Below are 27,090 nucleotides of genomic sequence, written 5' to 3' on the forward strand. Positions count from 1 at the left end.
ATGCGCCCCACGCATGGCTTACACAGAATAGCATAGACTAGGCCATTCGGTGCGGTGCGGGGTGGAGCAGCGTAAACACGCTATTTGTTCGGAAGGCGTTAAAAAGGAGCATGACGATGGGACTGGGTCAAACGCCATGGCTCATAGCTCCCCGAACCAAAACCAAAACCAAAACCAAAACCAAATCAATATCTTAACCCTAATCTGCAGAAGAAGCAGCAGCGGCCGCAGCACATCCAGAGGAAGAAAGAAGACGACCGACTGTACGGTCACTCACTTGTTTTCCAGATACCGTAGTCCACTGCCCCAAATTCCGTCCCTAGCATCCCTAACCCGAACTTCCGTTTCTTCTACTTCTCGTCTCTTCCCGCAGTTAATTAGATTTTATGGTGGCGCTTCCTTCCACCTTCTTTGTCTCACTAACTCTCCGCTGAGTGCTTTCAGGGTCTGAAAGCGTTTGTTTGAAGGAACTTCCTAATTGCTCCTGTGGAACTCCGTTAGAACTAGAACCATAATTTTTCAGGACCTGGGCTTAGGATATGGAAGGTAATTCTGGCGGAAACGACGTGGAACTGCTCTGCAAAACACTTCAGGTGGAGCACAAACTCTTCTACTTTGACCTGAAGGAGAACCCTCGAGGTCGCTATCTCAAGATCTCGGAGAAGACTAACGCTAATAGATCAACTATCATCGTTCCCGTCAGCGGTATTTCCTGGTTCTTAGATCTCTTCAATTACTATGTTAATTCAGATGAACAGGATGCTTTTAGCAAGGAATTGCAGCTGGACACTAAGGTATAACTCTCTGCCAAAATTGCGGTTGGTCTTTCTTTCTTCTCCCTATTGTTTCATCTTCTGTTTCCTTTTGGCATCGATTTCTGATGCTCAGACGGCGGTTGGTGTTCAGGTGTTTTACTTTGACATTGGCGAGAACAAAAGAGGTCGCTTTTTAAAGGTGAATTATCACTATTTTTGTGTTAACGTTTATCGATCTTGTAAAAGCTTTGTTTTACTTTTCTTATTGAGCAAAATCATTTTTATTCGATTAATATCTTAAGTATACCATGCTACCTTAGTGACGTGGAATTTCCGTTTCTTTTGCAAATGATCAGCTAGTCACTTTTCTCCTCTTTCTTTTGCCCCCTTGTTTGTTGGGGACTGAATTTCAGATTCCAAAACTTGATTGAAGTGCCCGGAGGAAGGAGGGAAGAGGGGAGGGGTCTATTAGCTGTTTGCTCATCATAGATGATGTCAAATGGTCCTGCTTTTCTGACTCCGTTTTATGGCCTAGGAGTACTCTTGGATTTTACCACAGTGTCTTGCATAAGTGCCTCTAAACACAATTTGGTATTTGATAGGGGGAGAAATGACAAACCAAAATCCCACTTGGTTGACAATAATAACATAAATAAAATTAGTCTTCTCCTGTTAAGCAAATCTATTAGGAAATAAACAAATATAGATTCTTTGGAGCAGTATTTCGAACATAAAGTGGGCCAAATCTTATACTCACAAATTGGTTGCAGAGCATGTCATGAAGAACATCCACACACATTGATGTGATCACAAAGAACCCCTAGCAAAAACCTCAAGTGGGGCCCCTAGGATGCATCCAATAAACCACCTTAGGCTGGCCGGACCCCTTTTGGGGTTTTTTTTGCGCATTTTGCCCATTATTTTTATTCTGAAATTGTTAGTTGAGTCCAAATTAGTAAGTTAAGTAGAGCTTGGTTTGGTTTGAAGAGTTTTAATTTAATTTAATGTTGTTTTTGGATGAGTCTTAAGTTATTTTAATTAGCATGTGCTTTTTAAGTTGAGTTAAGTTTAATTAAGCATGCGTGTTTAGTAGATTCAAAATCTAGGGTTGAGGTCTTTAAGTAATTTGATTCCATTTTGAGTGTTTTGGTCAAGAGTTGGATCATTATTCCTTGGGGAATCCCGACCCAAGTTAGGGTCCCTTTTCGAAGGCTATAAATAGCCCATTAGTCCAATGTAATTTTCAGTTTTGATTGAATAAAGAATTTGAGTGTTTATTGCCAAGGTGTGTGGTAGTGTTCCTTTAAAAGGGGACACTGTGGTTGTCTAATTGACTACATTCTGATCTTCAACATTCAATTCTAAAGTGCAGTCTTCAAGCATCGATTTCAGATTTCAATCAGCAGAATTTTCCAAGCAAGCAAAACCAAATTAGTACAGCCCCTAATTCTCCAATTGCAGACCTCCCTTTCTTCCCCTGTTTTCTGCGCATAACAGACTAGTGATACCCCCAGCCCCTCACGACATCCCAGCCCTTTCTCCACCCCCATGACTGTTGAGCCCTTTCCCACCGCTGTCCTTGCCATATGACCCTCTCTGTATCCTCTCAACCCTCTTAGTCTCTTTTTCTTGCGGCAGAAAAAAGAAGTAGAAAAAAGAAAGAAAGAAAGAAATAAAAGGGAGGAGATCTCAAGAAAGAAAAATTTTTGCCTTTCAAGATCCAACCCATATCCATTGCACCATCATTCAATTTGGGTTTCTTAAAACCCTAAAACCTTCCCAATACCCAACCACAGGTTCCCATTACCCTTCCCCATCTTCCCTAATAATATTTAGATATCCTACCACCTAGTAAACAATCCCCTCACAATCCTTAGTTTTTCCCTTGTTCCAAAACCCTTCCCACTGAATCTTGGATATTTAGCCATCCTTTCAACCATCCAAAAATTATTTAATTTCATTTCTTCCAATCTTAGGCAATCTATAGTATTTTTGCCTTTATCGTCCAGAAGATTCTAGGCTTCTGCATTATAGGGAATCTACCCAAGAAACCCTAACCCTAGAATTGGATTTACATCACACATATAACACAAACAAATTTTAACGTGGAAAACTTCTTTGGTGTGAAGAGGAAAAACTAGGAACTGTAGTCCACCCTAAAATCCACTATCACCAAATTAATGTGAATGAAAGGGTTTTTTCTAAATAAAACTAAAGGCAAACATCAACAATGAATTAGGTATGCACAATCAACCATATTAACTTTAAAAGAAAGAAAACAAGAAAACTCAAATATATCTCACCAAAACAAAGACAATAGTGACGTCAGTGGCATTGAGTTAAAGACTCAAATGCACAACCCAGCATTTGAAATTGAAGAGCGAGAACTCACAGACTTGCTGTCCAAAATCAACTCAATTAGACATCGAATGAACACCCGATGAAGCACTTGATCAAAGCTGTGCAAAACCTCCCAAAAACCGGATTCACTTTTTACTTCTGTATTTTTGGGATTTTTCGCTTTTCTCTTTCTTTTTTTGAACATCAAGCCCAAAAAAAAAAAAAAAAAAAAATCCTTCTTTACTAGTCATATTGAGGTTGTTGGCTGCAAAACATCATAAGTCTTCAAAACACCAAAGTGTCCCATTAATCCCCACCGTGAGCTTTGTTTACAATGAAATCATGTAGAGAACATTTCGGCATGCATAATTTATTTTACTTGTCACGCCTATAAAATTTACCAAATGCAGATTTTTCACAAGCAACAAAAACATTTCTAAAATCCACATCGTTTGTGTAGGGGTCCTTAATATTCTCAAATCACTAAAACTTAGCATCTAAATTAGGAAGTAAAATGTAGCTTTTGGACAAAGCATCAACAACAACATTCTCCTTACCTTATTTATACTTGACCACTCGGGGAAATGTCTCAATGAATTCAACCCACTTAGCTTGGCAATTGTTTAACTTGTGTTGGCCTTTCAAATGCTTCATTGTCTCACGTTCCATATGAATGACGAATTCTGTAGGTCACACGTAATGCTGCCATGTCCCCAATGCTCTCACCTATGCGTACAACTCCTTGCCATACGTTAGATAACTCAGGGTTATCAAAAATATGCTCAACTTCTCACTAAAATATGCAACCGATTGCCCTTCCTACATCAAGCCAGCTCCAATTCCCAAATCTGAAACATCACATTCAATTTCAAATGTTAGAAAAATTAGGCACGTGAATAGGATTGAAGGGTGAAATTGTAATTCCATGGGGTAGGTTCCTGGGGTATCTTGGGTGTCCTATGAGGACAAATGTAGACTTTTTATCCATTGTCTCCTAAAAATTCTCCATCAATGTCTTGGGTTGAAAATGATGTTGATCCAACATTGAGTTGGCAAATGAACCTGGGGTTGATAGGAGTTACAACATCAGGATATAATGAGAGTGAGGAGAGAAAAGTTTTGGAGATCTTTGGGGGGGGGGGGTGGGTTACTAGGGAATCATTGTTTTTGCACTTGAAAGCACTGGGGGAGAAGAAGGATGATGAGGAAGGATTTGGTGATGAGAATCGTGGTTACAATGGGATCGAAGGGAAGAGGTCATATGCCAATGCAGTGGGAAGTCTAAAAATGTCAAAGATTTATTTCCTACCTAGCTCAATGTAGGCTGGTTCCTATTTGAGAATTGTGATTCCTTAGCAAGAGTATGAATGGTAGCAAAGTTAATATAATTTTGCCTACTAATTCCGCTTTATGGATGAGTTGCCATGAAGGATGATGAAATCTTGCAAGTTAAGCCAGGGAGTGGTGCTGCATTTGTTAGGATGTGGATTTATTATTTTTCAGTTCAATTGAGAGGGTGATATGACGGAGGTTTGGCGTCGTGGATGGTGGAAGGTCGGTTCTCAAATCAGTCGATTCAGAGATGGTGTCCTAATTTCAATATTCAATCTCCTCAACGGATGTCCAACTAGTGTGGGTTTGTTTCTTTGACTTGCCCCTCAAGTATTTGCATGAAAAAGTTCTTTTGTCTATTGCTAAAATGGTGGCCAGACCAGTTTTTTTAGATGGAAGAACACATCTTGGTTTTGTGGGCCACTATGACAAGGTCTAGCATTCTAATAGTGAATTTTTTTTTGGTAAGGCATTCTAATAGTGATGGGGTTATAGGTTCTGTGGACGGAGAGAAGAAAGTTTTGGAGGAGTTGGTTGGTGTGTTGGGGGTGAGGAGTCCCATACAAACTCAATGTGATCCGTTTATGCCACCTAGTGAGATCATGGGCCTAAGGGTATCCTAGGTGTTAGCAAGTACTGCGAGCCATAATGTGATGAGGGAGGACTCTCAAATTCAAATTAAGTGGAAATTTTGAATGAGGCTAAGGTGGCCGGAAACAAATTTGAGAAGGCGTAAGAGACTATGGCGAATTAAATCGCTGAGAATGTGGGGCCAGCCTCAATGTCATAGGAGCCATTGGATATGATCACAAAGAACCAAAGGTGTGAAGGGATCTTGGGAGATGTGGACTCATGGGATCGGATGACTGTGGTTCTCTCCTTACCAACAATGGAAAGAGATCATAGAGGTCAAGCTCAAGTTGGGGGAGGATAAATCCGTTCCAAACCGGGTTGTTCAGAGATAAAAAATGGAGGCGTTGCACAGGGGTTCTCATTATAGAAGGGGAAGCAAGTGTGATCCTCAAGGTCAGATTTTAGTTGTGTTGGAGGAGGTACAACAAGTTGATTCGGTAATGCTGAATGAATAACTGCCTTATCAAGTCAATATGTGGGGAGTGACATGCTGATGTAAGTAGCATCTAGGACCACTTAGGAGGGTCCAAAGGTCTTCTCTGTTCCCTTTGTCCCCACCAGCATCCCAAAGAATTTCGGCCAACACCAGGTGTATTTTGGTAATTTTGTAAATTTTGTGGTGTCCTAGATCTAGGTCCCATCGAGTCTAGTTTGTTGTTTGGACCTTAGATTTAACTTTATTTTTCTAATTAGTATTTCACCAATTTTTTAAGAATCCTATCCTAGTTGAGATTCCTAGAGATGTTGGGATCCTACAACATTAGTCCATTTTAATCTCGTTGTTTTTAGGACTCCATATTTACTCTTAGAATTTGGATTGGAGTCCTCTAGTGTTAATTGAAGAGCTAGTTTAGTAGTTTTGAGTCAGTTTTTGATAAGCCAATTAGAGTTCTAGTTTTGGGATCTGAGATTCATCCGGGCCAGCTTGCGTGCACCACGATTACATCCTCAGGAGAGCTTTTATATAATTAATAAAGAAAGTGGCTTTGCCCCTGGCCCCGAGGAGATTCGAACTCTGACCTCCTATGTGGAAGCGTTGGTCTTTTACCAATTCAGAGTCATTTTCTATTTCTTATTTGGAGGCTATAAATAAAGCCCTCCAGCTATGTAATATTCAAGTTGAAATTGATGAATAAAATTCTGAGTTTGGAAGCAAGTGAGGTTGTGGTCTTCTTGGGAGGACTGCGGTGGATTTGAGTCATATTCTTTGGGTTTAGCCCTTGTTCTTCAATTTCCTGCATTAATTCAACAAGTACAGCAGATCCCTACCATCTCCAAGTAAGTACAGCGCCTCCCCTCTCATCCCTGCAATAGCAGCCCACCCCTTCCCTTTCCACCAAACCTAACCCTTAGCCCCTCCACTCACCCCTAATAGGATCACACCCCTCCTAGACCCTAGATCTACTCCTAGGATCCCCATTAGACCCTTCCCCATTAGATTGCCGACTTTTCTAAAATTCATCCTTCTTCCTTGAAACCCTAAAATCTTAATTGACTTAGAAATCCTTTATCTCCCTGACCCTAACCCTAATTGCGTTCGCCTTTTAGGGAGAACATTTGACCCAAACCCTAGCCCAATCCAAGGATCACAAACCCTTTAGGACTCTTCATACACATCCTAACCTGTCTAGGACTGACCTAAACCTATCCTACTTAACCTGAAATCATAAAACACTAACAACAGCCCCATTCTAAGCCTAACCGGACCCTATAACAGCATCTCTTAAAGCCCTAACCTGGAATTTCAATTCTGGAATTACATTACAGCAACCACCGAAACTTTAAGATCCTTCTATTCAGCCTTAAAACTCAGACACCTAATCCTGTACTTAGTTCCCTGGTCTAAAACACAATTACAGCATGTTATTAACCCCTAACACCCACATTTCTTCAACCCTCAGCCTGGCTGACACCTCCAAGACCTAACGCTAAGATTTCCCAACCTCAATCCTTCCAAGAATTCTTCAATTACAAGCTTCTACATCCCTAGAAGACTGCTGGTTCACAGAGAGAGGATGCTGGAGTGAACCCAATTTTAGGGTTTAAGCACAAATCACAAAACCCTAGAATTTGGTTTATGTCACATGCTTATGCAATGATTCATTCTTGATGAAGGTTTTCTTCTGGAATATTAGAGGTGTTGGGAAATTGGCTGGTAGAAGAGCGTTAAGGCTTCTGTTGGCTTCTGTTAACGTCTCATCAACTAGAAGTTCTTCTATTGCAGAACCCAAAGTGGAGGTGCTTAAATGCCCATTTCTAATGATAAATAGATTGGGGTTTAGTAGTGATTTTGTGTATAATAATAGAAGCAACAGAGAGTGGAATTTGTGGCTGTTCTGGAAGAGAGATATACCCAAGCTAGTGGTGATTTCGTCTCACATTTTGGTGGAGTTTGAATAGACGGGAGATAAGTGTGGTCTCACGGTGGTTCATGGAAGTTGTTTCAGGGTTGGACATCATCAACTATGGTTGGACTTGGTGGCACTGCCGATGTCTTCCTTATCGTGGATAGTGGTGGGGGATTGAATGCAACTCTTAGATCCACAGAAGAGAAGGGTCCAAGGAGTTATAACTTGGGCTCTACAGCTGACTTTGTTGGATGCACGTGAGCTGTTGGAGTTGCCATCAACTTGAAGGAGGTTTACTTGGTCAAATCTTCAATGTTGTGGGAATGTTCAAGCAGTCATTGATAGAGGTTTCTGTAATGAAGGGTGGCTGGAATGATTTGGTGACTCAAGGCAATTGGTTTTTCCTATACCAGCATCTGATCATAGTCCTTTATTGATGGTTTCAGGTCAAGGTGAGAGGCCTTTAAACGTTCCCTTTTGCTTTAATAATTTTTGGATGAGCAACCCAAGCTTTAGAGGAGGTGTTGATGGAGTTTGGGAGGAACTTGGGGGGGGGGGGGGGGGACGGTATCCTCATTTTCTCAGAGAACTTGAAGTTGAAAGGAGCTTTGAAGGTGTCTGCGAAGTAGGAGTTTCCTCATTTCTTTGCAGCAGTTAAGTTGGCTAAATTGGACCTTAAACAAGTCCAGGTTTTGATTGATCAACAAGAAATGTTGGACGAGCTTTTTCATCAAGAGGCATAGGTTAAAACAAAGCTTCTCAACGGTGTGAAAATGTAAGAATTGCTGCTACAGAAAAAAAGGCGAAGGTAAGGTTTTTTAAAGAAGGTGATAGAATTTCAAAGTTCTTTGGGAAAATTACATGATTAGCTACTTTTAGGTTTCCCTTATCAAAAGTAGCCACTTAATGTTTCAATTAACAAAACTTGCCAACAATAAGTTTGAGTATACAAAGTTTACCAAAATACTGATTTTTCATCCCTTTGTACATTTTTACCCCTAAAATTGACCGTACCAGCATGGGGATGAAAATGTCCAAAGGGGACGAAAAAATCATGATTTTTCCCCGTTGGACAAAATAGTGATTTTCCTATTTTGGGTGTGGTTAGTGTTAGGGGTAAAAATGTCCAAAGGGGATGGAAAAGCACTGTTTTGTAAACCTGAGCTTAGTCTTAGCTAGTTTTGTTAGTTGAAACATTGAGTGGCTACTTTTGTAAAGGAAAACCTAAAAGTAGCTAAATGTAATTTTCCCAAGTTTTTTCATCTACAATCTAATTAGAGCTTTGAAGAAAGAAGACGAATTGTGAATGTCGAGGATGGATGATTTGAAGGCACATGTAATAAACTTTTTTGAGAATTTTTACAGGGCTGATGTTTATATTAAACATGAAGACATGCTAAGGATATTCATGTGTTCTAGTGGAAGAGTATTGTTCTGCCTTGAGGCTACATCGTCAGAGGAAGAAATTCCAAAAGTTGTGGGAGCTTCATCCAGAGAGTGTCCTAGGGACATTTTTTAGAGAGTTTTGGGAGATAGTACAACAAGATTTTTAAGTAGTTGTGGAGTCCTTTTTTTCAGAAAGGTAGAATTCGCATGGGGTTGAATAATAATTTTCTTACTTCGATTCCGAAGGTGGGAAAAGTTGTCTCCCTGGTGGGAAGTTTCTCCCCATTTGTTTGGGGAATTTTTTTTTAAGGTGCTCTTAAAGGTGATGGCTTTGCGACTCAGTAGGCTACTATTGAGGTTGATTTTTAGAAGAACAAGGGGCTTTTCAAGAAAGTAAAATTAATTTTGAAAATGTTTATGTTGCTTCTTAGATATCAAATTTGTTACTTGTTGCTGTAAGAGGAATGTTGGGTTTAAAACTTGATATTAAAAAAACATATGATACTTCGTCTTGGGATTTTTGTTTGATGTGATGAGAGGATCTAGCTTTTTGGAAGGGTGGATAGGGTGGAATCATGAGCATGGTGGGAGATCTTGCTCTCGACCGAGATGGCAAGATCTCAGTCAAGATCTACCAAAAAATTGGCGTAATCTCGGTGGCCCATCTCGGTGGGTTTTAGGGCCCCGGTTGGGCTGAAACTTGGTAATTAGCCTATTTAAGGCCTTTTGAACACAGTGGTGGCCTTAGATTTGTGAGAAAATAACCCTAAGTATGTCTTCTAAGTTGACCCTATGTGTAAAACCGAAATTCTGTAAAATGCAAGGTTAGACAACATGTAATGTAAAGATATGAAGTAATTCAATTTCAAGTTATCAACTATCAAGTATCAAATATATTAACATTACACATCAAGTATTCAAGTGATCAAACTATCAAAGAACTTAAATGTCTTCAAAATTTTACAACCATAAGAAGTTTTAGACTTTTAGTAAGTCCTAAATCATAATCCATAAGTTTACATTCACAACTTACAAGTAACAAGACTGGCAAGGGTACAAGAGTAACAAGATTACAATTTACAACTTACGAAGTTACAACTTACAAGACTATAAGACTATAAGAGTATCACTCAACATTCTGCATCAACTGATTTTGAATGGTGGCCACATATGATTCCCAAGTCAACCCATCACTGTAGTATGCCACATATCGGTTTATATGGAACTGATATGTCTCCATGTCAGAATACTGGAGAAATAGCACTCTGGGATAACCATCAATCGTGGGTGGGTGAAAGTGCCATTCTTGTTGTTGTTGAGTATGTGGGTAGGGGTTTCTAAACCACTCAGTTAACAACCCACCTTCACTCCCATATGTGTACTCTCCAAGTGCAGGGTCTTGAGGAATAGCATGATCTCCATAAGAAGAATACCCAATGTAATCTGACCCGGTGCTTTGCTCCCGTATAGGTACCCCAATGTTTGCCAACTATCCAAACTTTGCTGTTGTGAATCAATGTGACCATAATCTAGGCTCATGCTTCCCATGTTCAATTCAAGATCATGCATGCTCGCATTATCATTCGTTTCCCCTGCTTTGATTTGCTCTTCCTACTCCTAGCACAAGTCCGAGAGATAGGGAATTGTGGCTTGCATGTGTTAGATAACTCGGACCTGGTGGAGGTGACTCCCTTTGTTGACCCTAACTTCCACTAGCAACACCACTAGCTTGACTGCCTCCATGACTCGATGGTTGACTTGGGCCACTTGGCCCTTTGGTATCATCGGCATCATCCGAACTCCCACTACTAGATGTTAACGCAATTGTTTCAAGTCGACCAAGTGTCATTGCAGTTGTTTCATATTGTAATGCACATACACTAAGTCCTCCTCGAGCCTCTTACTCCCCAATCTGTTTAGTACCTTACTATGGATGAGTGAGAAGGTGCTCCAGTTCCTCTCGCAACCAGAGGATGAGCAAGTCTATGAGAGTACTTTAATTGCTATGTCCCTGAGATTTGGTGCATTAGTTCCATATAGCACTCACCAGTCAGCTGCATGACCAAAAATAATAATGCATTAGGCAAGTAAATCTTAATATTTATATAACTTATCAGTTACCATTTACAGAGTTATAGACTTAATGACTTATAGTAATGGACTATTTACCATGATCATTTTTTTGCCTAGTTGCAATTGTAGAAGGTTTTCCAAAACTCCCATAGGCATCCCTGAACATCCTGATTAGTACACCAATTCTTCAATTATTGTCTTATGTATATGCGTAATGCACTAATGCAAGAAGTTGAAGAAACAATTGAATAAGTTCTCACCTCTTCATTAATTATCCCCTGCATGACGGGATTTGACACAAGCTTCTCCAGTCTCCACCATGTCTTGCAACGCATTCATCAACCTTACATTAAGCCCTGGATCATTATTGTAATGGTACTTTGGGTTGAGGTAGTAAGCTTGCATTGTGGAAATAGAAAATTTGGTTAGTGATTTGGTTGTTTACTTGTTTATAAGTTATAACTTATAACTTTTAACAAATTAAGAATGTAAATTAAAGTATACTACAAAAACTTAAAGACTTAAAAGTGACTCACCAGCCAAGTGCAAAGGATGCATTAAGTGCGTATCCCATCTATTATCGATGATCCTCTCGTAGGATTTGAAGGAGGTAGGGGTATCAACTCAACCAACTCTTTCATTTGCTGGAAGGTAACATATATGTGGGGCATTATAGGCTTCTTCTCCGAATCCACCATCCTTAAAACAAACACAATATGCTCTATAATGCCCACTATCCTATTCAGCTGCCTCCAAAAGGAATCATCAACAATGGTTTGTTGGACTAGTACTGCATCAGGATGGCTAGATCCACACTAATTAAACCACTCCTCACTTGCAAACATGTGCCGTAGACCCACCACTTTCTTTTGGAAGCTTTTCAGAGCTACATAGTCGGTGGCGAATCTAGTCAATCCAGGTCTGACTAGATCACCCTTATAGTGGTTCCTCATCATCTTCAGCACATTACCATGGTTATAAATCAAATTACTTACCCTTCTAGCCTTGTCAACCACAGCATTGATTGACTTTCTTTTCCCCAAGTCCTTCAACATAAGATCAATCAAATGTGCTGCACATGGTGTCCAAAAGAGGTGGATCCTGCTGCTCTTCTTCTTCATCAACATTTCACCAGCTTTTTTGAAGTTAGCCTCGTTATCTATGACAATTTGGATAACATTCTTTGGCCCTACCTCGAGGACCACCTCCCTAAGAAGCTTGTAAAGGTAGTTAGCATCTTTGATTTAATTTGAGGCATCCACTGACTAAAGGAACGATGTCTTTCCATTGCAGCTCAACATGAAATTAATGATGGACTGTCTAGTAGGATCAGTCCATCCATCAGCCATTACAGTAACACCATATGTACTCCATTTTTCCTTTAATGAACCAATGTATTCCTCCACCTCCTGCTTTACCTTTGGCAAATATTTATTCATTACTTCCCAAGCTGTTTGGCCTTTAACCCCACACCTACCCTAGCAACTGCATTGATCATTCCCTGATAGTATGGTGTTTTGGCTACATTGGCTGCAATGTTGTTGTAGAGCATGAATTTGTTGATTGCCAACCTAGCTTCCTCTTCCCTACTGCCTTCTTTACCTCTAGCAAACATATATGAAATGCTTCTTTGATAGATGTCTTGATGCTTAAAGAGGGGTCTTGGTCAAATGTGGCATCATAATGTCTAGTCTTCCTCCTCCTTTCGGTCCTCTCACTTCCATGGAAACTATGTCTAGGTGGCATGGATGCCCCTGACCCCGAACCACCTGCTCCTCTTATCTGTTCATATTGCCTCAAATTCTCAAAATGTGAGGACTGTTTGCTAGCTTCCATTGCAGCCTTCATCTGTCTCCACTCAGCCTGTGATTCAACACCCATAACCCTCCTCTCCTCATTGTCGTCTGACTCCTCATCAACATCAACAAAAGGTCTAGCCAACACTGTATCCTCAAATTCGCTTTGCTTTTGTGCCATCTCATCCTTTTTTTTGTCTCCCTCCCTTTAAAGTTACTGCAATTGCTTTTTGCACTTCATAAGGAACCTTGGGACACTTGGAAACATCTTTGTAGCCACCAGCCAAATGTTGTTTTAATCTGGTTGAACCACCAGAATTCAAGGTCTTAAGGCAATACTTGCATCGGGATTTTTTCTTGTCGGCAGTCAGTGGATCTCCATGTTGCCAAGCAATGTCCTGAGTCCCACTACCAGTGCCACCACTCCCACTAGTTGCCATTTAAGATACAAGTGTACAACACTGAAATACATACATGCATGTTCCTAAATAATCTTTAGAATAATTTTTAGATAAATAAAAACATGTAAAAACAATTTATAAAACAACAAAACACACACTTTGTTCTAAGATAACATATATACAATTCTCAATTAAACATGTTTGTATTTTTAAAATAAACTACATAATATGAGCATCATTTAAAAAAAAAAGATAATTTTTTTAATAAAATATTATTTTTTATAATAATTTTATGTAAAAACAATTTATAGAACAACAAAACGCACTTTGTTCTAAGATACCATATATACAATGCTCAAACAAACATGTTTGTATTTTTAAAATAAACTACATAATATAAGCATCATTTAAAAAAAAACATATTATTTTTTAATAAAATATTATTTTTCAATAATTATTTTATTTAATTGTTTAAATAAAAAAATAAAAATAAATACAGCAAGCATGATAATCAAAATATGAATACATGGGATTGTAGCTCTCTCAATGTAGTTTAACATAAGTGATAATCTCATTCACATCATAGTATTTACTTATAATTTTAAATTTTTAGATAATATAATTTTTAAATACGAAAATTCAAAAAAAAAATTAATAACAGAAAATTAAAATTTTTCCCCCCATGAAAGTGTAGATCAAAGCTTGATCATCAACATATATTTATACTACACTCACACATCCATTGTAGAACCTTCTATTTGAAAAAATTCAAATTTGGGGGAAAATCTTACCTTTATTGAAGATCACTTGAAAATGCTGTTGTAGATGTGTTGATGATCTTTAGAAGTTGAATCCCCAACAAATTCTGGGCAAAAAATCGACTTTTCCGGAAAAAAATGCACTTGAAGCTCGGGAGAGGCGAGATATGCCTCTCTCGAGCGAGACAGGGGGTTTTAAAATCCCCTAAAGAGGTGGTCCAACCACCTTTGGCAAGATCTCGTGTCGAGATCTCCCATCTCTCCACTCTCGCCTCTCATCTCGTCTCACTATCCTCAGATCGTGAGATCTCGCGAGATCTCCCACCTTGATAATGAGATAGTGACATCTAGAATTTCTGTGCTGTTGAGCGGGGGGGGGGGAATTGGTTTCTTTGGTGTGGAAAGGGGGTTGTAACAGGGGACCCCGTTTCTCCATTATTATTCTTAACTGCAAAATAGGTGTTATGTAGGGGGTTATGAGCAATGGTGAATGAGGGGAAGCTAAAAATGCTGCCTGGTCCAAGCAGTGTGGAGGCGTCTTCACATCTTTTATATGTTGACAATGTATATATTTTTTCTAATGCATCTTTAAAGTATGTTAGGAACTTATTGGAATTTTTGAGGAAATCCCAAGAGTACTCAGGACAGCAAATAAGCATGGAGAAAAGCGAGCTACTTGGAAAGCACAGGATTGCGGACCTGCTGCATATGTCAATCCCTCGCTTCCCTACAAAATACTTAGGTGTAGATGTATTTAAAGGAAGGATTACTCGAGCAAGGGCTGCTGCCGGTGTTGGATGAAATCGAGATTGGGTTGCAAGGGTGGGAAGGAAAGTTGTTGGCACTGGCTGGAAGAGTGGAGCTGGTGCGATCGGTGATTTCAGGTATCCTAATCCATAATTTTGCAGTGTATTGGCGACCAGGCCATTAAAAAAGAGGAGAGGCCTGGAGAAGAAACTTCATTTGGCAGGAACTATTGAATCAGTCAAAAATATCATGGTGAAATGGGAGACAAATATGTACACCTAAATGCAGAGGAGGTTTGGGAATTTGTAGGCTTCGTGATGTCAATTTTGCTTGCCTATGTAAATTGGCATGGGTGCTTAAAGATAAAAATTCAAGGTTCGCTAGATTGTTGAAAGGTAAATGGTGGATTCAATTGGGTTTCTAAGTTCATCGGGGCATTACTCCAAGGTTTGGCAATTTATTCGAGAAAAGGAGTAATGATGGACCATTGAGAATGGTAGGGAGGTAAACTTCAGGTCAGATTAGTGGTTGGGACGTTTTCGTAATGGTGGTCATATTGGTTTGGATCATAAAGTGCTGAGGCTTTCAACTTTGAAGGTAGCGGACTGCATTTTAGAGGGTGCATTGGTGCTTCTAGGGGTGCAATCGTCAACTTTGAATGAGATGTTTAAGCTAATTCGATCGGTTCATATTCCAGATTCAAATCAACAGGATGTATGTCATTCGGTTGGAAGTATAAGTTGCCTTTTTTTTCTTTCAATTAGATCGGCATGGGAATTATGTAGAAGATAGGAGTCATCTGTGAGTTGGGCTCCAGTAATATGGAAGTCGAAGCTACTGCCAAGACAGCAACTTCAGTTGGCGTATGTTACGTGAGAAGCTTCTGGTGGATGAGGAAATGGGGCAAAAAGGCATTTCCATGGCATCTTGATGTGATTTATGCTTAGATGCTACAAAGGATTTGATACTTGGTATGTTGCTATGTCCTGTAGCTCGATGTTTTGGGGGAAGATTTGGCGAGAAGATTTGGGTTGTATGGACGACTCAATCTTCCTTGCATGAGACAGTAACTTGGTGGAAAAGACAAGCAAAGGTGCTTCCTTTGGGTTCATCATGGATGATATATGCTTGCTGCTGTCGCATTACCTATGGCTTATAAGAGGCGTTATGAGGGTGTGAGTCGATTTTCAGCATGGGTGCTTTACAAGTACTATATGATCTAGCACTACATGAGTACAAAATAGAGGGAAGGAGGCTGAATCAAGTGGCTTTTCTACAGGCTAACACTGGTGTAAATCTGATAATTCTTGGAATTTGATGCTCACAAGAAATATTCTAGGTTCCTCCATAGCGGGATTGGGCAAAATTAAACATTGCTGGTAGTGACTTGGGGAATCTAGGAAGAGCCGGTGCTGCTGGTGTGTTTCGGGACGAGTGTGCGAGGTTGACTAAAACAATTGGAGTCTATCTGGGGGGTGCGAACAAATTTTGAGGCAGAAGTGGAGGCTTTTATGCTTGAGCTGGAGTGGACAAGACATTCAGAGATACAGAAGTTTTGGGTGGAACAAGGTTGTCAAGGCAACCAATGCGACGGAAGGCTTCCAAGGCGCCTAGGCGACCACAAGGCGACTGCTAAGTGGTCAAGGCATTCTGCTGTTAATTTTTAGGCACTTAAGGCATTTTACTGTTAGCTTTTTTTGCAATGTAAGTATGATATCTGATCCAAATGTCATACTAAAAGTTATATAATATATTCCTAGCATTTAAGTATGAAACATTTTGCAAACTTAATAAAAATTCATTCACATAATCATTACATAACATTGAACAATAACAGTCATTAACTTCAAAGATAAACACATCAAAGTCAAAAGTCAAACTTCATATTCAAAGTCTAAAAACCAGAATATTAGAACAAGTAAACAACCCTATTGGGTGTCCTCCCCCACACATCGAAGGTTCCAATTTCCCAATATTCAAATATATATCATATCATCAATATTCTAACGTCATCATCAAATGATGTTGGTGGCAATCTTGCTTCCTCCTGCTGTTGTCTTGGAGATTTAGATGTTTTAACTCCATTAAATTCAAAGTCCTCTGGTACATCCACGTCATCACAAACATCTTCAACATCCATCTCCATATCTACTTCTCCATCTTATGAATCGTTAGCACCAACATCAACATCATATGCCCCTCCTACTCCCGCCCCTTTATGAACCTCATTTTTATATTGGCTTGAAAAGTTGATGCTTGAGCCCTAGTTGGTCAGTTGCTTTGAACAGTTGTAGATCTCCCTATTGCCCTATCAAGTTTCAACATCTTTCCACCTAAGATCTTTATTGGGATGCTCTAGATCATTGCTAGCTTGGTCAACCATCCCCTCATTACTCCATTCCAATTCATCTAGCATGAGTGGATCATAATTTCTATTCTCTTCATGTTGAAGCCTAAACATCTTGTCAAGCCACTGATTGTATTGAATGTAGACAAGGTCATTCAAGTGTTGGTGTTCCAACCTATTCCTCCTCTTGGTGTGAATCTAAAATTGTGAGCATTAACATAGTAATTAATAAGTAGTATGTTACTTCTAGTACTTAGCATTATCGATTAATGAAAGTACTGAGTACTAACTACTTACAAATTCTAATGTGCTCCAATTGCACTCACAGTCAGGAGATGAGTAGCATAGACCTAATATGCATATTGGAAAAGCTTCTTAAGCTCACTTAAGGAACATCCTTGTGATTACCACCAAGAAACTAAAAAAAAAAAAAAAATTAGAAAAAAATAATAAGTTGACAGAATAAAAAAAAAAAAAAATTAAAGAAACACTAAGTAATATAATTCATAGGTTGTTACTTCTTTAGACTCATGGTTATCCTTTGCCTAATTGACATATTCGAGGCAAAGAAAAGTCGACCTTCTCTCTAAGCTTAAGCTTTAGTACAAATCTTGTCTTGTATGGCTACATCAGGAACTAGCCATCGCATGACATCATTGAAAGCTATGTTTGCCTCTATTATGATAAGATTATTTTCTTCAATAGTTTCTTTAAACTAGAAAAAGTTGAGAAACAATGAATAGCATGCAAAGGACGCTCCATCTGAGTCTCTCAATGCTTGTCAACAATGTTGATCACTTTTTTGCACAATCTTTCTTTGTCCCAAAAGTTTTCCTTTATAGCTTATTTTTCCTTTCTCATTGGCTACATAAACTTTAGGCAAAGGAGGCTTCTCATCACCATCTAAGTTCTTAAGAGAGTATGAAGAGGCTTTGAAACTCGAAAAGAATCTTGCATTGCGTTCCAAAATACTGTAGCTAATGTGGCTTCTTCTACTCTCTTCCATACTTTTGTGTTTGCCAAAGGAGACTTCTTCCAATATTCAAAAATGAATAGGACCTTCAGGGCATCCTTGTGTTGAAGCAAACTCTGAATCGTCAAAATTGATGGTGCAATTCTTGTTACACCAGCCCTTACAAGATCATGGCCATTTGTTTTGGATCTCATTGCTTTAAGAAGGCTAATGTACCTATAGATGAACTTTGTCACATTCCTTGCCTTACTTATTACAGTCTTATAAGATTTGATATTGCCTAAGCATGCGTACTCTTTTTAGTACTCCCATAAAGAGATAGTCACCCAGCAGCCTTGGCCACCGCTCGGTCGCTGAGGCGACGCCTTGACAACTTTGGGGTGGAATGGGATTCGATAGCTATGGTGGCGCGCTTATTCAACAAATAAATATACCTTGGAGGATATTGTGGCAATCTACAGGGCTTCTGGTGTTCTTGGACAGCATAAGTGGAAGATTTCTTATTGTTACGAGGAAACGAATATGGCAGCATAGTATTTGGCTATATTGGCAGCAAGGTTGGGAATATCAGTGGTTGATCCCCAGTGGTCATGTGGTGTTGGGAGAATTAGGGTGGGATGCGTATGGTCGTTTTAGGTTCCAATCTAAGGTTCCTAAAACTGCAATTTAGTTGGGATTTGAGGGTGGAGAAAGTCAATCCTTTGCTTGTAAGCTTGTTGTAACTTTACTTTTTTGCTTTTAGCCAAAAAAAAAAAAACCAAAACACCCCCTTTTTCCCCCCCCCCCCCCCCCCCCCCCCCCCCCCCCCCCCCCAAAAAAAAAAAACCCCCCCCCTTTTTCTTTTTTTTTTTTTTTTTTTTTTTTTTCCCTTCCTTTTTTTTCCTCCCCCCCCCTTTCCTTCCTGTTAAGATGATGTGTTGTGGGAAAAATAAACTTGGGGTTGATAGGTATGGGTGTTGGGCGTCTGTTTAATATGTTCATGTGGTTGTGTGTGTATTTGAGGGCCCAAAAATTCAGTGCCTATGCTATGTACAAAAATAGTTTAATTTATCGTTTTAGTTAATTTTAATTTTGCCTTAAGTTGTAAGGGTAGAATAGTCTTTTCTTATGGTCTTTATTTAAGTGTTAAGTGTCTTGGTCTAAGCCAATTAGTTTCTATTTTAAGTCAGTGTTTTAATTTCAAGGTAAAAGGTGCAAGGTTAACTATCCTAGGATAAGATGGTGGAACTTGGAAGGAGAGTGTTTGAAATCCTTCGCTAATGAAGTAGTTAAACAAGGAAAATGGGATTTTAAAGGGGGGTACTAATGCGATGTGGAATGTGATGTAGAATGAGATGGCTATGTGTATCAATAAGGTGGCTAAAGACGTCTTAGGTGAATCAAAAGGAAAGCTCCATTCTTAGAGAGACTTGGAGGTGGGATGGTAAGGTTCAAGTTGCCATTAGGAATAAGAGAGCTAGTTTTAAGACATGGCAAAGAACTAAGGATACTGAGGATCCTCAAAAGTATAGGTTGGATAGAAATAAAGCTAAGAAAATTGCGGGAAAAGCAAGGGAAAAGAAGTATGAAGAGTTATACAATAAGTTGGGCGCAAAGGAAGGGGGAAAATCTGTTTATAATATAGCTAAGATGAGGGATAGGAAGAGTAGAGATCTTGACCATGTTAGATGTATTAAAAATGGAGATGGTAAAGTACTAGTATGATGAGACATTAAGAAAAGATGGGAAATCTATTTTTTTAGTCTACTTGACGAGCATATTTCAAGCACCTATGATTCCGACGATTACACCATTCATCAAGGCATCGATTTTTGAACTTATATACAAAGAATTTCGATGTTCAAAGTAAAAGAAGCACTAAGGAGGATGAAACTCGACAAGACACAAATGTCCTGATGAAATCCCAATAGAAGTATGGAAGAGCTTAGGAACCCATGGATTAGTTTGGTTGACTAAGTTGTTTAATAAGATTGTGAGCACAAGGAAAATGCCAGATGAATGGCGAAGAAGCATTGTGGTTCCAATTTGCAAAAATAAAGGAGATATTCGAAACTGTAATAACTATAGGGGCATGAAATTGATGAGCCATACTATGAAATTATGGGAGAGAGTAATTGAAACCCGTCTAAGAGTCTAAGACACTTGACTATTATTACGGAGAACCAGTTTGGGTTTATGCCGAGAAGATCTACAACGGAGGCTATTTACCTAACTAGTAGACTTATGGAAAGGTATAGAGAATGTAGGAAAGACCTTCATACGGTATTTATTGACCTAGAAAAAGCTTATGATAGAATTACTAGAGTGTTAATTTGGCAAGTACTATAGAAAAGAAGTTTTGCAAGTAAATATATAGACATAGTTAAGGATATGTATGATGGTTCGGTGGCAAGTGTAAGAACAGTGTGGGGCTAAAGTAATGAATTCTCAGTTACAGTTGGGCTACGTCAATGATCAACTTTAAGCCCATATCTATCTGCACTTGTAATGAATGAATTAACCAAAGACATTCAAGATGAGGTCCCCTGGTGTATGTTCTTTGCTAATGATATTGTGTTGATTGATGAGACTTAAGTGGGCATTAATACCAAATTAGAGTCATGGAGAACAACTTTTAGAAACAATAGACTTTAAACTAAGTAGAACGAAAACTGACTATCTAGTTTGTAACTTTAGTCATGATTGGGCAAACGATGAGGTGGTGATACTTGACGATAAGGAGTTCCTCAGAGTGATTGTTATAGGTACCTAGGTTCAATCATAAATAAAAGAGGTGATATAGAGGATGTTGTTTTCCAAAGAATTAAAATAGGGTGGATGAAGTGGAGAGGTGCGTCTGGGGTCTTGTGTGATCGGCGTATTCCATTAAAAAGCATAAAGGAAAATTTATAGGACTGTTTTTCGACCAGCTATAATGTACGTTGCAGAGTGTTGGGTTGTTAAAAAGATCATATAGATAAACTCAGTGTAGTAGAATGAGGATGCTAAGATGGATGAGTGGCAAAACTGGGAAGAATAAGATAAGGAATGATCATATTAGAGTTGGTTTGGGAGTTGCTCCCATAAGTGGTAAGCCTCGAGAAAGTCGTTTGAGGTGGAACGACCACGTTCAACGGAGACCTATAAATGTCCCTGTACGGAGAAGTGACATAATCCAGATTGAAGGGACTAGAAGAGCTAGGGGTAGACCTAAGATAACCTTAATAGAAGTGGTGAGAAAGGATATTCATCGCTTAGGCCTTGTATCTAGCATGGCCTCAAATAGAACTGATTGGAAGGCAAGAATCCATGTAGCCGACCCCATTTAGTTGGGACAAGGCTTATTGTTGTTGTTAATTTCAAGGTAAGGTCTAGCTTGGAATCCAAATTAGATTAGAACTTTAAGATATTTTGTATAAAGAGGCCTCTCCACACAATGCAAAGAGATCAGATAGAATGTTGAATAAGAAAACGTCTCGTTGAGTAATTCCTCCTATGCTTGTCAGCAAGTCATGGCTATTTGAGTTGAGAATTGAAGATCCAAGGCTAAGAAGGTTTTTAAAGTGAAATTCAAGCCTAGATACCTGCCACTAGTTGATGATCAGAGGCGATTGCATTATAAATAAGGTCACGATTGAACAGATCGAGCAAGTTCGAATTGGTGTAACATGAAACCTGTTAGTCTGAAAGCACTATGGTGAGTGTCAAAGTCCATAGACCACCTAATTGACACCAATGAGTAAAATCCCATTTTCCAAGACGCCATAGCAGCAATAAAGAATGTACTAAACTATTAGCGAGAGTAGAAATTTGCTGCAGTTAAGAATTGCAACTTTTGAGTATTCCATTCTCAAGGCACCATTCAAGTACTGGCAGCCTATGACAATCCCCGTCTCCTCTTGGATTTTTAGAATGCCCATAATTCAAGGTCAAACCGTTTCCAACCTAGCTGTCAGATCTGTTCCACACTACAGGTATATCATCCCTCCCCCAAACCTTAGTGACTTTGAAACCCAGTTTGACCCGATACTAGCAATCTAATTTCAAGATATATAAATACATACATACATAGTAGATACACATATATTCTTGAATTTTTGTACTCCCTAAAGCCCCTCAAATAAGAATCCTTATGTCTTCCTAGTTAGCCATCCAACCCAACCAAAGCTGGGGCATCATATCTGTATATTAACTACATACATTTTCTCCATGGTTTTCCCCATTCCTGTATCTTTTCATCCCATATCTTAGCAACCTGCCCCATTCTCCGATTCTAAATCTCTCCAAAAGTTACAGCTTGTCATTTTTGATACTTGTATTCCAATTAACCCAACCAAGGAATTCAGAAGCCATTAACCAGATTCATACTTACTGTCAAAATCATCCCATTACAGCCCACATCACAAAGACTCCTTATGTCCCATAACCAGAACTGTCTCGGATGAGTTGGTTCTCTTAAAGATCTTGGAAGAAGTGGCTGTCATACAGTTGGGGCTGCATTAGAAAATAGAGACCATAGGGTCAAAAATGGATCTAATCCATCATCCACTTTAAGTAAAGAGATGAATGATAACTAGGTTAGGTTGAAATTTATCAGAGTGAATCTCTCGAATAAATCTAGTTTTACAGGATCAGTATTAACTAACCAAAGAGGAGGATTCATATACTTACTCAGATCAAAGGAGGATGGCCAGCATTCTCTTGGGCCACCTCCTTCCTTTGTCTTCATCCAACCCCCCCCCCCCCCCCCACAACAAAACAAAAACAAAAAAAAGAGAAGAGAAGAAGAAGAAAATCTGTTTTCTTGCATCCCCCGACCCCCTCTTCCCTCCCCAAAAGAAAAACTATCTGCCAAACCCCCCCCCCCCCTCCAAACTTACCTCTCCCCCCTCCCCAGCCTTCTTTTTGTATCTTGTGAGTCTTCTCATGGTTACTCACATTTTTGGTTCTACGATCTCCTATTCGATCTTGGATTCTTTAGGACAGCTGGATTGTAACGTAAAACTTAAAGTAATTTTATTGCATTCAATTTGCATTGAACCCTAACCTCCTTCCACTTAAATTTAATTCTAACCATTTAAGCTATTCATTGTCTTGTTCATAAATTCTAATAGGATGAGTACTTAATTGACTGTCTATCAAGGGCATGGGTATGTATTACTCCTTGTGCTAAAAATTCCAAGGCGAGTTGAACTAACAACCTCTATGTTGGTCCTTGCCAACTGCTCCCTAGGTTTAAAGTTGTCTTAGTTTTTTCTTTCGCCCTTACTCCTACTTGGTTCCCTTTTTTAGGGTTTGTGTGTGTGTGACCCATATGAATGTTTTTAACTATCATAAGTTTATTCTGTCTGCTGAATTTTCCTGACTTCATTTGAAACCTAATTGCTTAACCTTTCCAAATTGATCAGTGGTATTTTGTATGGATAAAGTTTGCTTCACTATGGGAAAGAGGGAACCGTTTCCTTAAGAGGGGTTTTTCCATTAAGTGGAGTGATAACATGGTTTTTTGACAGTTGGGTAGATGGGAAAACCCATTGAGTATGCCTTATTCAGAATTTGGTGGCCCGTCTTATTTTATAACTCACTTTTCTCTTTTCATCTAATGATTCAGTAGTCCCTGTTCTTCACATAGTCCAAGAAAATTTGATCTTTTCAGATAGTTAAAAGTATTACATTGACATGTAGCTGACCTCATTAGATTGGGACAAGGCCTGGATGTTGTTTTTGTTTTATTTTATTGACACGTTGGTTTGAGAACTCCATAAAGTATGGCCTCATGGGTGAATAGTGTGCATGTAAGGATGGCTTATCAAATTTCATTTTTCAGGGTCTAAATTTTAAGGTCGCTGTTCTGCATCATATCTTGTTGGCTTGGCTGGTTCACACTTCATTCCTAGCAGCAAATATCTCTTCATTGTTACGTTTATAAAGGGAGGGTATATTGCATTTCCAGCTTTTGTCACCTCGGCATTATAGTTTGTTTTGGGGTTTTTGGTATCAATTCTCATTTTTTAACATTTTTCGTTTTTTTGATGTGCTTGGTATCCGTTTTAAATCATATTTTGTTTAAAAGAATAGGGGAAAAGACCCCAAAATCCATAACAGACTTCCATCTATTATGGATTTTGGGTCAAAACCCATTGTAATAATTTTTGTGGAAGTCACTTTTTTCCTCTTTTTTTTGGGTATGATTTGCGCAAGTAACTTAAAATCCAATTACAAATTGAGGGTATAGCAATAAATATACATTCTTTTTATGAAAAACCCTGTTGGTTCTCCTTTTTTTTCACTCCCAAACCCTAATGATCCGTTCTCAATTTTCATTTTGCCATGTCAAACTTATTTTTCATAATTTGTTTTGGACAAAAGTTACCAAACCATTTTTCATTTTTGACAAAAAAATGGATTCTCGTATTTATTTATTTTGAATGGACAAAATAGAGAATAGAGAACAAGAATTGATACCAAAAAGGCCATTGATCACTTGAAGCTTTTGCTGATGGTTTGTTGGTGCCTGGATACCTCTATATCAAGTATTAATGTCAATTGTCATCAAACTGGTGAAAATCGAAATATAGATAAATAAATTTAATGGTGGCTTGGTTTGGTTTCCTGATGTTCATTACTAGGATAGGCCATCACAATTGAAATGAATGGGGTGAATGGGGATGTGCTCTGGAATGAAAGAGGTTAAATATCTAGTTCTATTTGCAAATTATTGGCAAACAAGTGTTACTTGTAATCATAGTACAGGAACTCGCACTTGGATCTTTTAGACAAGATGCCTTTGCAAGTTCTTATCTTGGATATCTCATGATAACCTTTAATTTACTGTAACTTACCCCAAACAACTCTTGTTTTATGCTAAATATCTCTTAGGAAGAAGAAACACTTGGGAGTTGGGACACAATAATTTGCATGACGAGCGATTTGGAAAATCGACTCCGAAAAGTAGTTTTATTGTTCCAAACCAGTTTGGATTTTATTTCACTTCACATCCACCTCAAGTACAGTACCAATTCTTATGTTCTTTATAATTTATTGGAGTTCCCACCTCCAAAATTTTCCTTTTGCCTGGTGAACTATGTTTGATCTCCACAGCTATTTTAGTGTCTGAGGTTGAGCCTCAATGTAAACTCATTGTAAATCTCATTTGGCAATAATCCCTATTGCGAAATGGTATAAATTTTTATTCTGATTCAGGTTTCGGAAGCATCTGTGAGTAGGAACCGCAGTACAATCATTGTACCTGCAGGGAGTGCCCGGGATGAAGGCTGGGCTGCATTCAGGAACATCTTAGCTGAGATCAATGAGGCATCTAGGCTTGTTATCTTGCCCAATCAGGTCAGTACCTGTGCTTTGTTAGTCATTGTCAGGATCACCTACCTCTCTAGATGATTCTCATGTATTACTCTGTTGAAACAGCAAAATTCTGAACCTTCAGAAAGCCTTGTAGGCCTTTCTGATGATGTTGGTGCAGGCTTCATATCTGGTCATAGTACTCAACCTTTGCCGACGACCGACTTAAATGTAGATCGGTCAGTTGAATTACCTCCACAGGATGAAATTGGTAACCTGGGGGTTTCAAAAGTGATCAGAGCTGATCAGAAGAGATTCTTCTTTGATCTGGGGAGCAACAACAGGGGTCACTTCCTGAGAATATCCGAGGTAAATTTGATCGCTGTGTATTTTTGAGCTACTTGTGAGTTTTTCTTTTCAACAGGTCTTATCTGAATTGAATCACAATTGTAGGTGGCAGGTGCTGATCGGTCTTCTATCATACTCCCCTTGTCTGGTCTGAAACAATTCCACGAAATGGTTGGTCACTTTGTGGAGATCACCAAAGATCGAATTGAAGGGATGGGAGGTGCCAACGTGCGAACAGTGGAGCCACTGCAAAGATAATTCTGATGACTTGGTTAGGTGAAGCCATGGTCTGTTCTGTCTGTTTAGCTAGAATTGCGTAATGTTCATTTCTTATTATTTTCTTATTCACATCTGAAAATAAGCTAATTTCTCCTGTCGACGGGCCTAGTGAGAATTGGGGTTGTATGCCAAAGCTTGCCACTGATACAGTAATAATGGAAAATGGTTAGGAAATCCTTGTAATCTTGAAAAGTGGAACAAACAATGTCTGAACTTCGATTCCTTCGCATTTTCGTCTCCGTCTGTCACAGGTGGTTTATTCGTTGTCGTCCGTCTTCAATCAAATCTTCCCACACCCCGCCTACTTTTAGAAAATTTTGTTAATATGTAACGATAAAGCGTCACTGTTAATATATAATGATAAAGAGTTTTAGCACAATCAAAAAAATGGCCAAACCAACTTCACATTGGGGTTGTATGTGAAGAAACTGATCGGCTGCCTTGGGAACCTTTTCCAATTGATTTTGTGAAAGTAAATATTAATGTATCATGGGGTGAGAGAACAAAGAAAGGTGGTGTTTGCACTATTATTCGAGATATTGAAGTTAAACCTTTGGGCATTTAATCGTTGCTTGGGCATTATAATTTTGCTGAAGGATAAAAATTATTGCTTTTAGAACAAGGTTATTGGAGGCGTTGCACGTGGATGAGTCAATTCTAATTGAATCAGACAGTAAAAAGATAATCAAGTATCTTGAAGGTGAGATTTAACTCTCAATAGGAGTGGAGTCCTTGATCCAAGATATTCATTATTTAATGGACAATTTCATGCAATGTATCGCAAGTCTAATGTAATTGCAGATCTCTTAGCCAGGAAGGTCTTTTCGGTTTCGGGCTTTGAAAGAATAGTCGATTTCTATTGAGTTGGTGGTGAAATTATGTTCACCCCCATTGCCTGCCCGCTTTGAATAAGATTGTTGTTTCCAAAATATAAAAAAGATAAAAGCATCACTGCTTCCTTGGGTACTGTATTCATATTGATTTAGAGGTAATCTTTTATCAGACTATTCTGATGGCTCTAGATCAACAACACCAAGACATCAACGGGTTGATGTCGGCTCTTCGCCACCTAGGGCTGTAGTATGCTCCAAGGGTTGGGCTGTTCGCCCATTAAAGCGGTACGTGAGCTGGGTTCAGAACGTCGTGAGACAGTTCGGTCCATATCCAGTGTGGGCGTTAGAGGATTGAGAGGACCTTTCCCTAGTACGAGAGCTGATCAACAATACCCAGAGTCCTGTTCTGGTTCCATGGACATCGTCTGAAGTAGACCATACTTGTAGTTTCTCTTTTGTTCCC

At 39.0% G+C, this 27,090-nt stretch overlaps 1 protein-coding gene across 1 annotated transcript; it reads left to right on the top strand.

The window, feature by feature from the left end:
- Positions 1 to 26,406, top strand: LOC149003810 (transcription factor Pur-alpha 1-like). Its single transcript, XM_089137318.1, has 5 exons — positions 1 to 794; positions 907 to 954; positions 25,072 to 25,212; positions 25,294 to 25,536; positions 25,621 to 26,406. The coding sequence occupies exons 1-5, from the start codon at positions 540 to 542 to the stop codon at positions 25,771 to 25,773; spliced, it is 840 nt and encodes a 279-aa protein (XP_088993444.1). The 5' UTR covers positions 1 to 539; the 3' UTR covers positions 25,774 to 26,406.
- The last annotated feature ends 684 nt before the right edge of the window (positions 26,407 to 27,090 follow it).

Source organism: Hakea prostrata, chromosome 10 (genome assembly GCF_041222555.1).
Source record: "Hakea prostrata isolate BN-2017 chromosome 10, UWA_Hpros_2, whole genome shotgun sequence".
Classification (NCBI taxonomy): Eukaryota; Viridiplantae; Streptophyta; class Magnoliopsida; order Proteales; family Proteaceae; genus Hakea; species Hakea prostrata.

Excerpts from the sequence above, each read along its gene's own strand:
- LOC149003810 (XM_089137318.1), top strand. The coding sequence starts at position 540 with ATGGAAGGTAATTCTGGCGGAAACGACGTGGAACTGCTCTGCAAAACA. Across the intron at positions 25,213-25,293 it reads TTGTTATCTTGCCCAATCAG|CAAAATTCTGAACCTTCAGA; the intron begins GTCAGTACCTGT and ends CTGTTGAAACAG. Across the intron at positions 25,537-25,620 it reads ACTTCCTGAGAATATCCGAG|GTGGCAGGTGCTGATCGGTC; the intron begins GTAAATTTGATC and ends TCACAATTGTAG.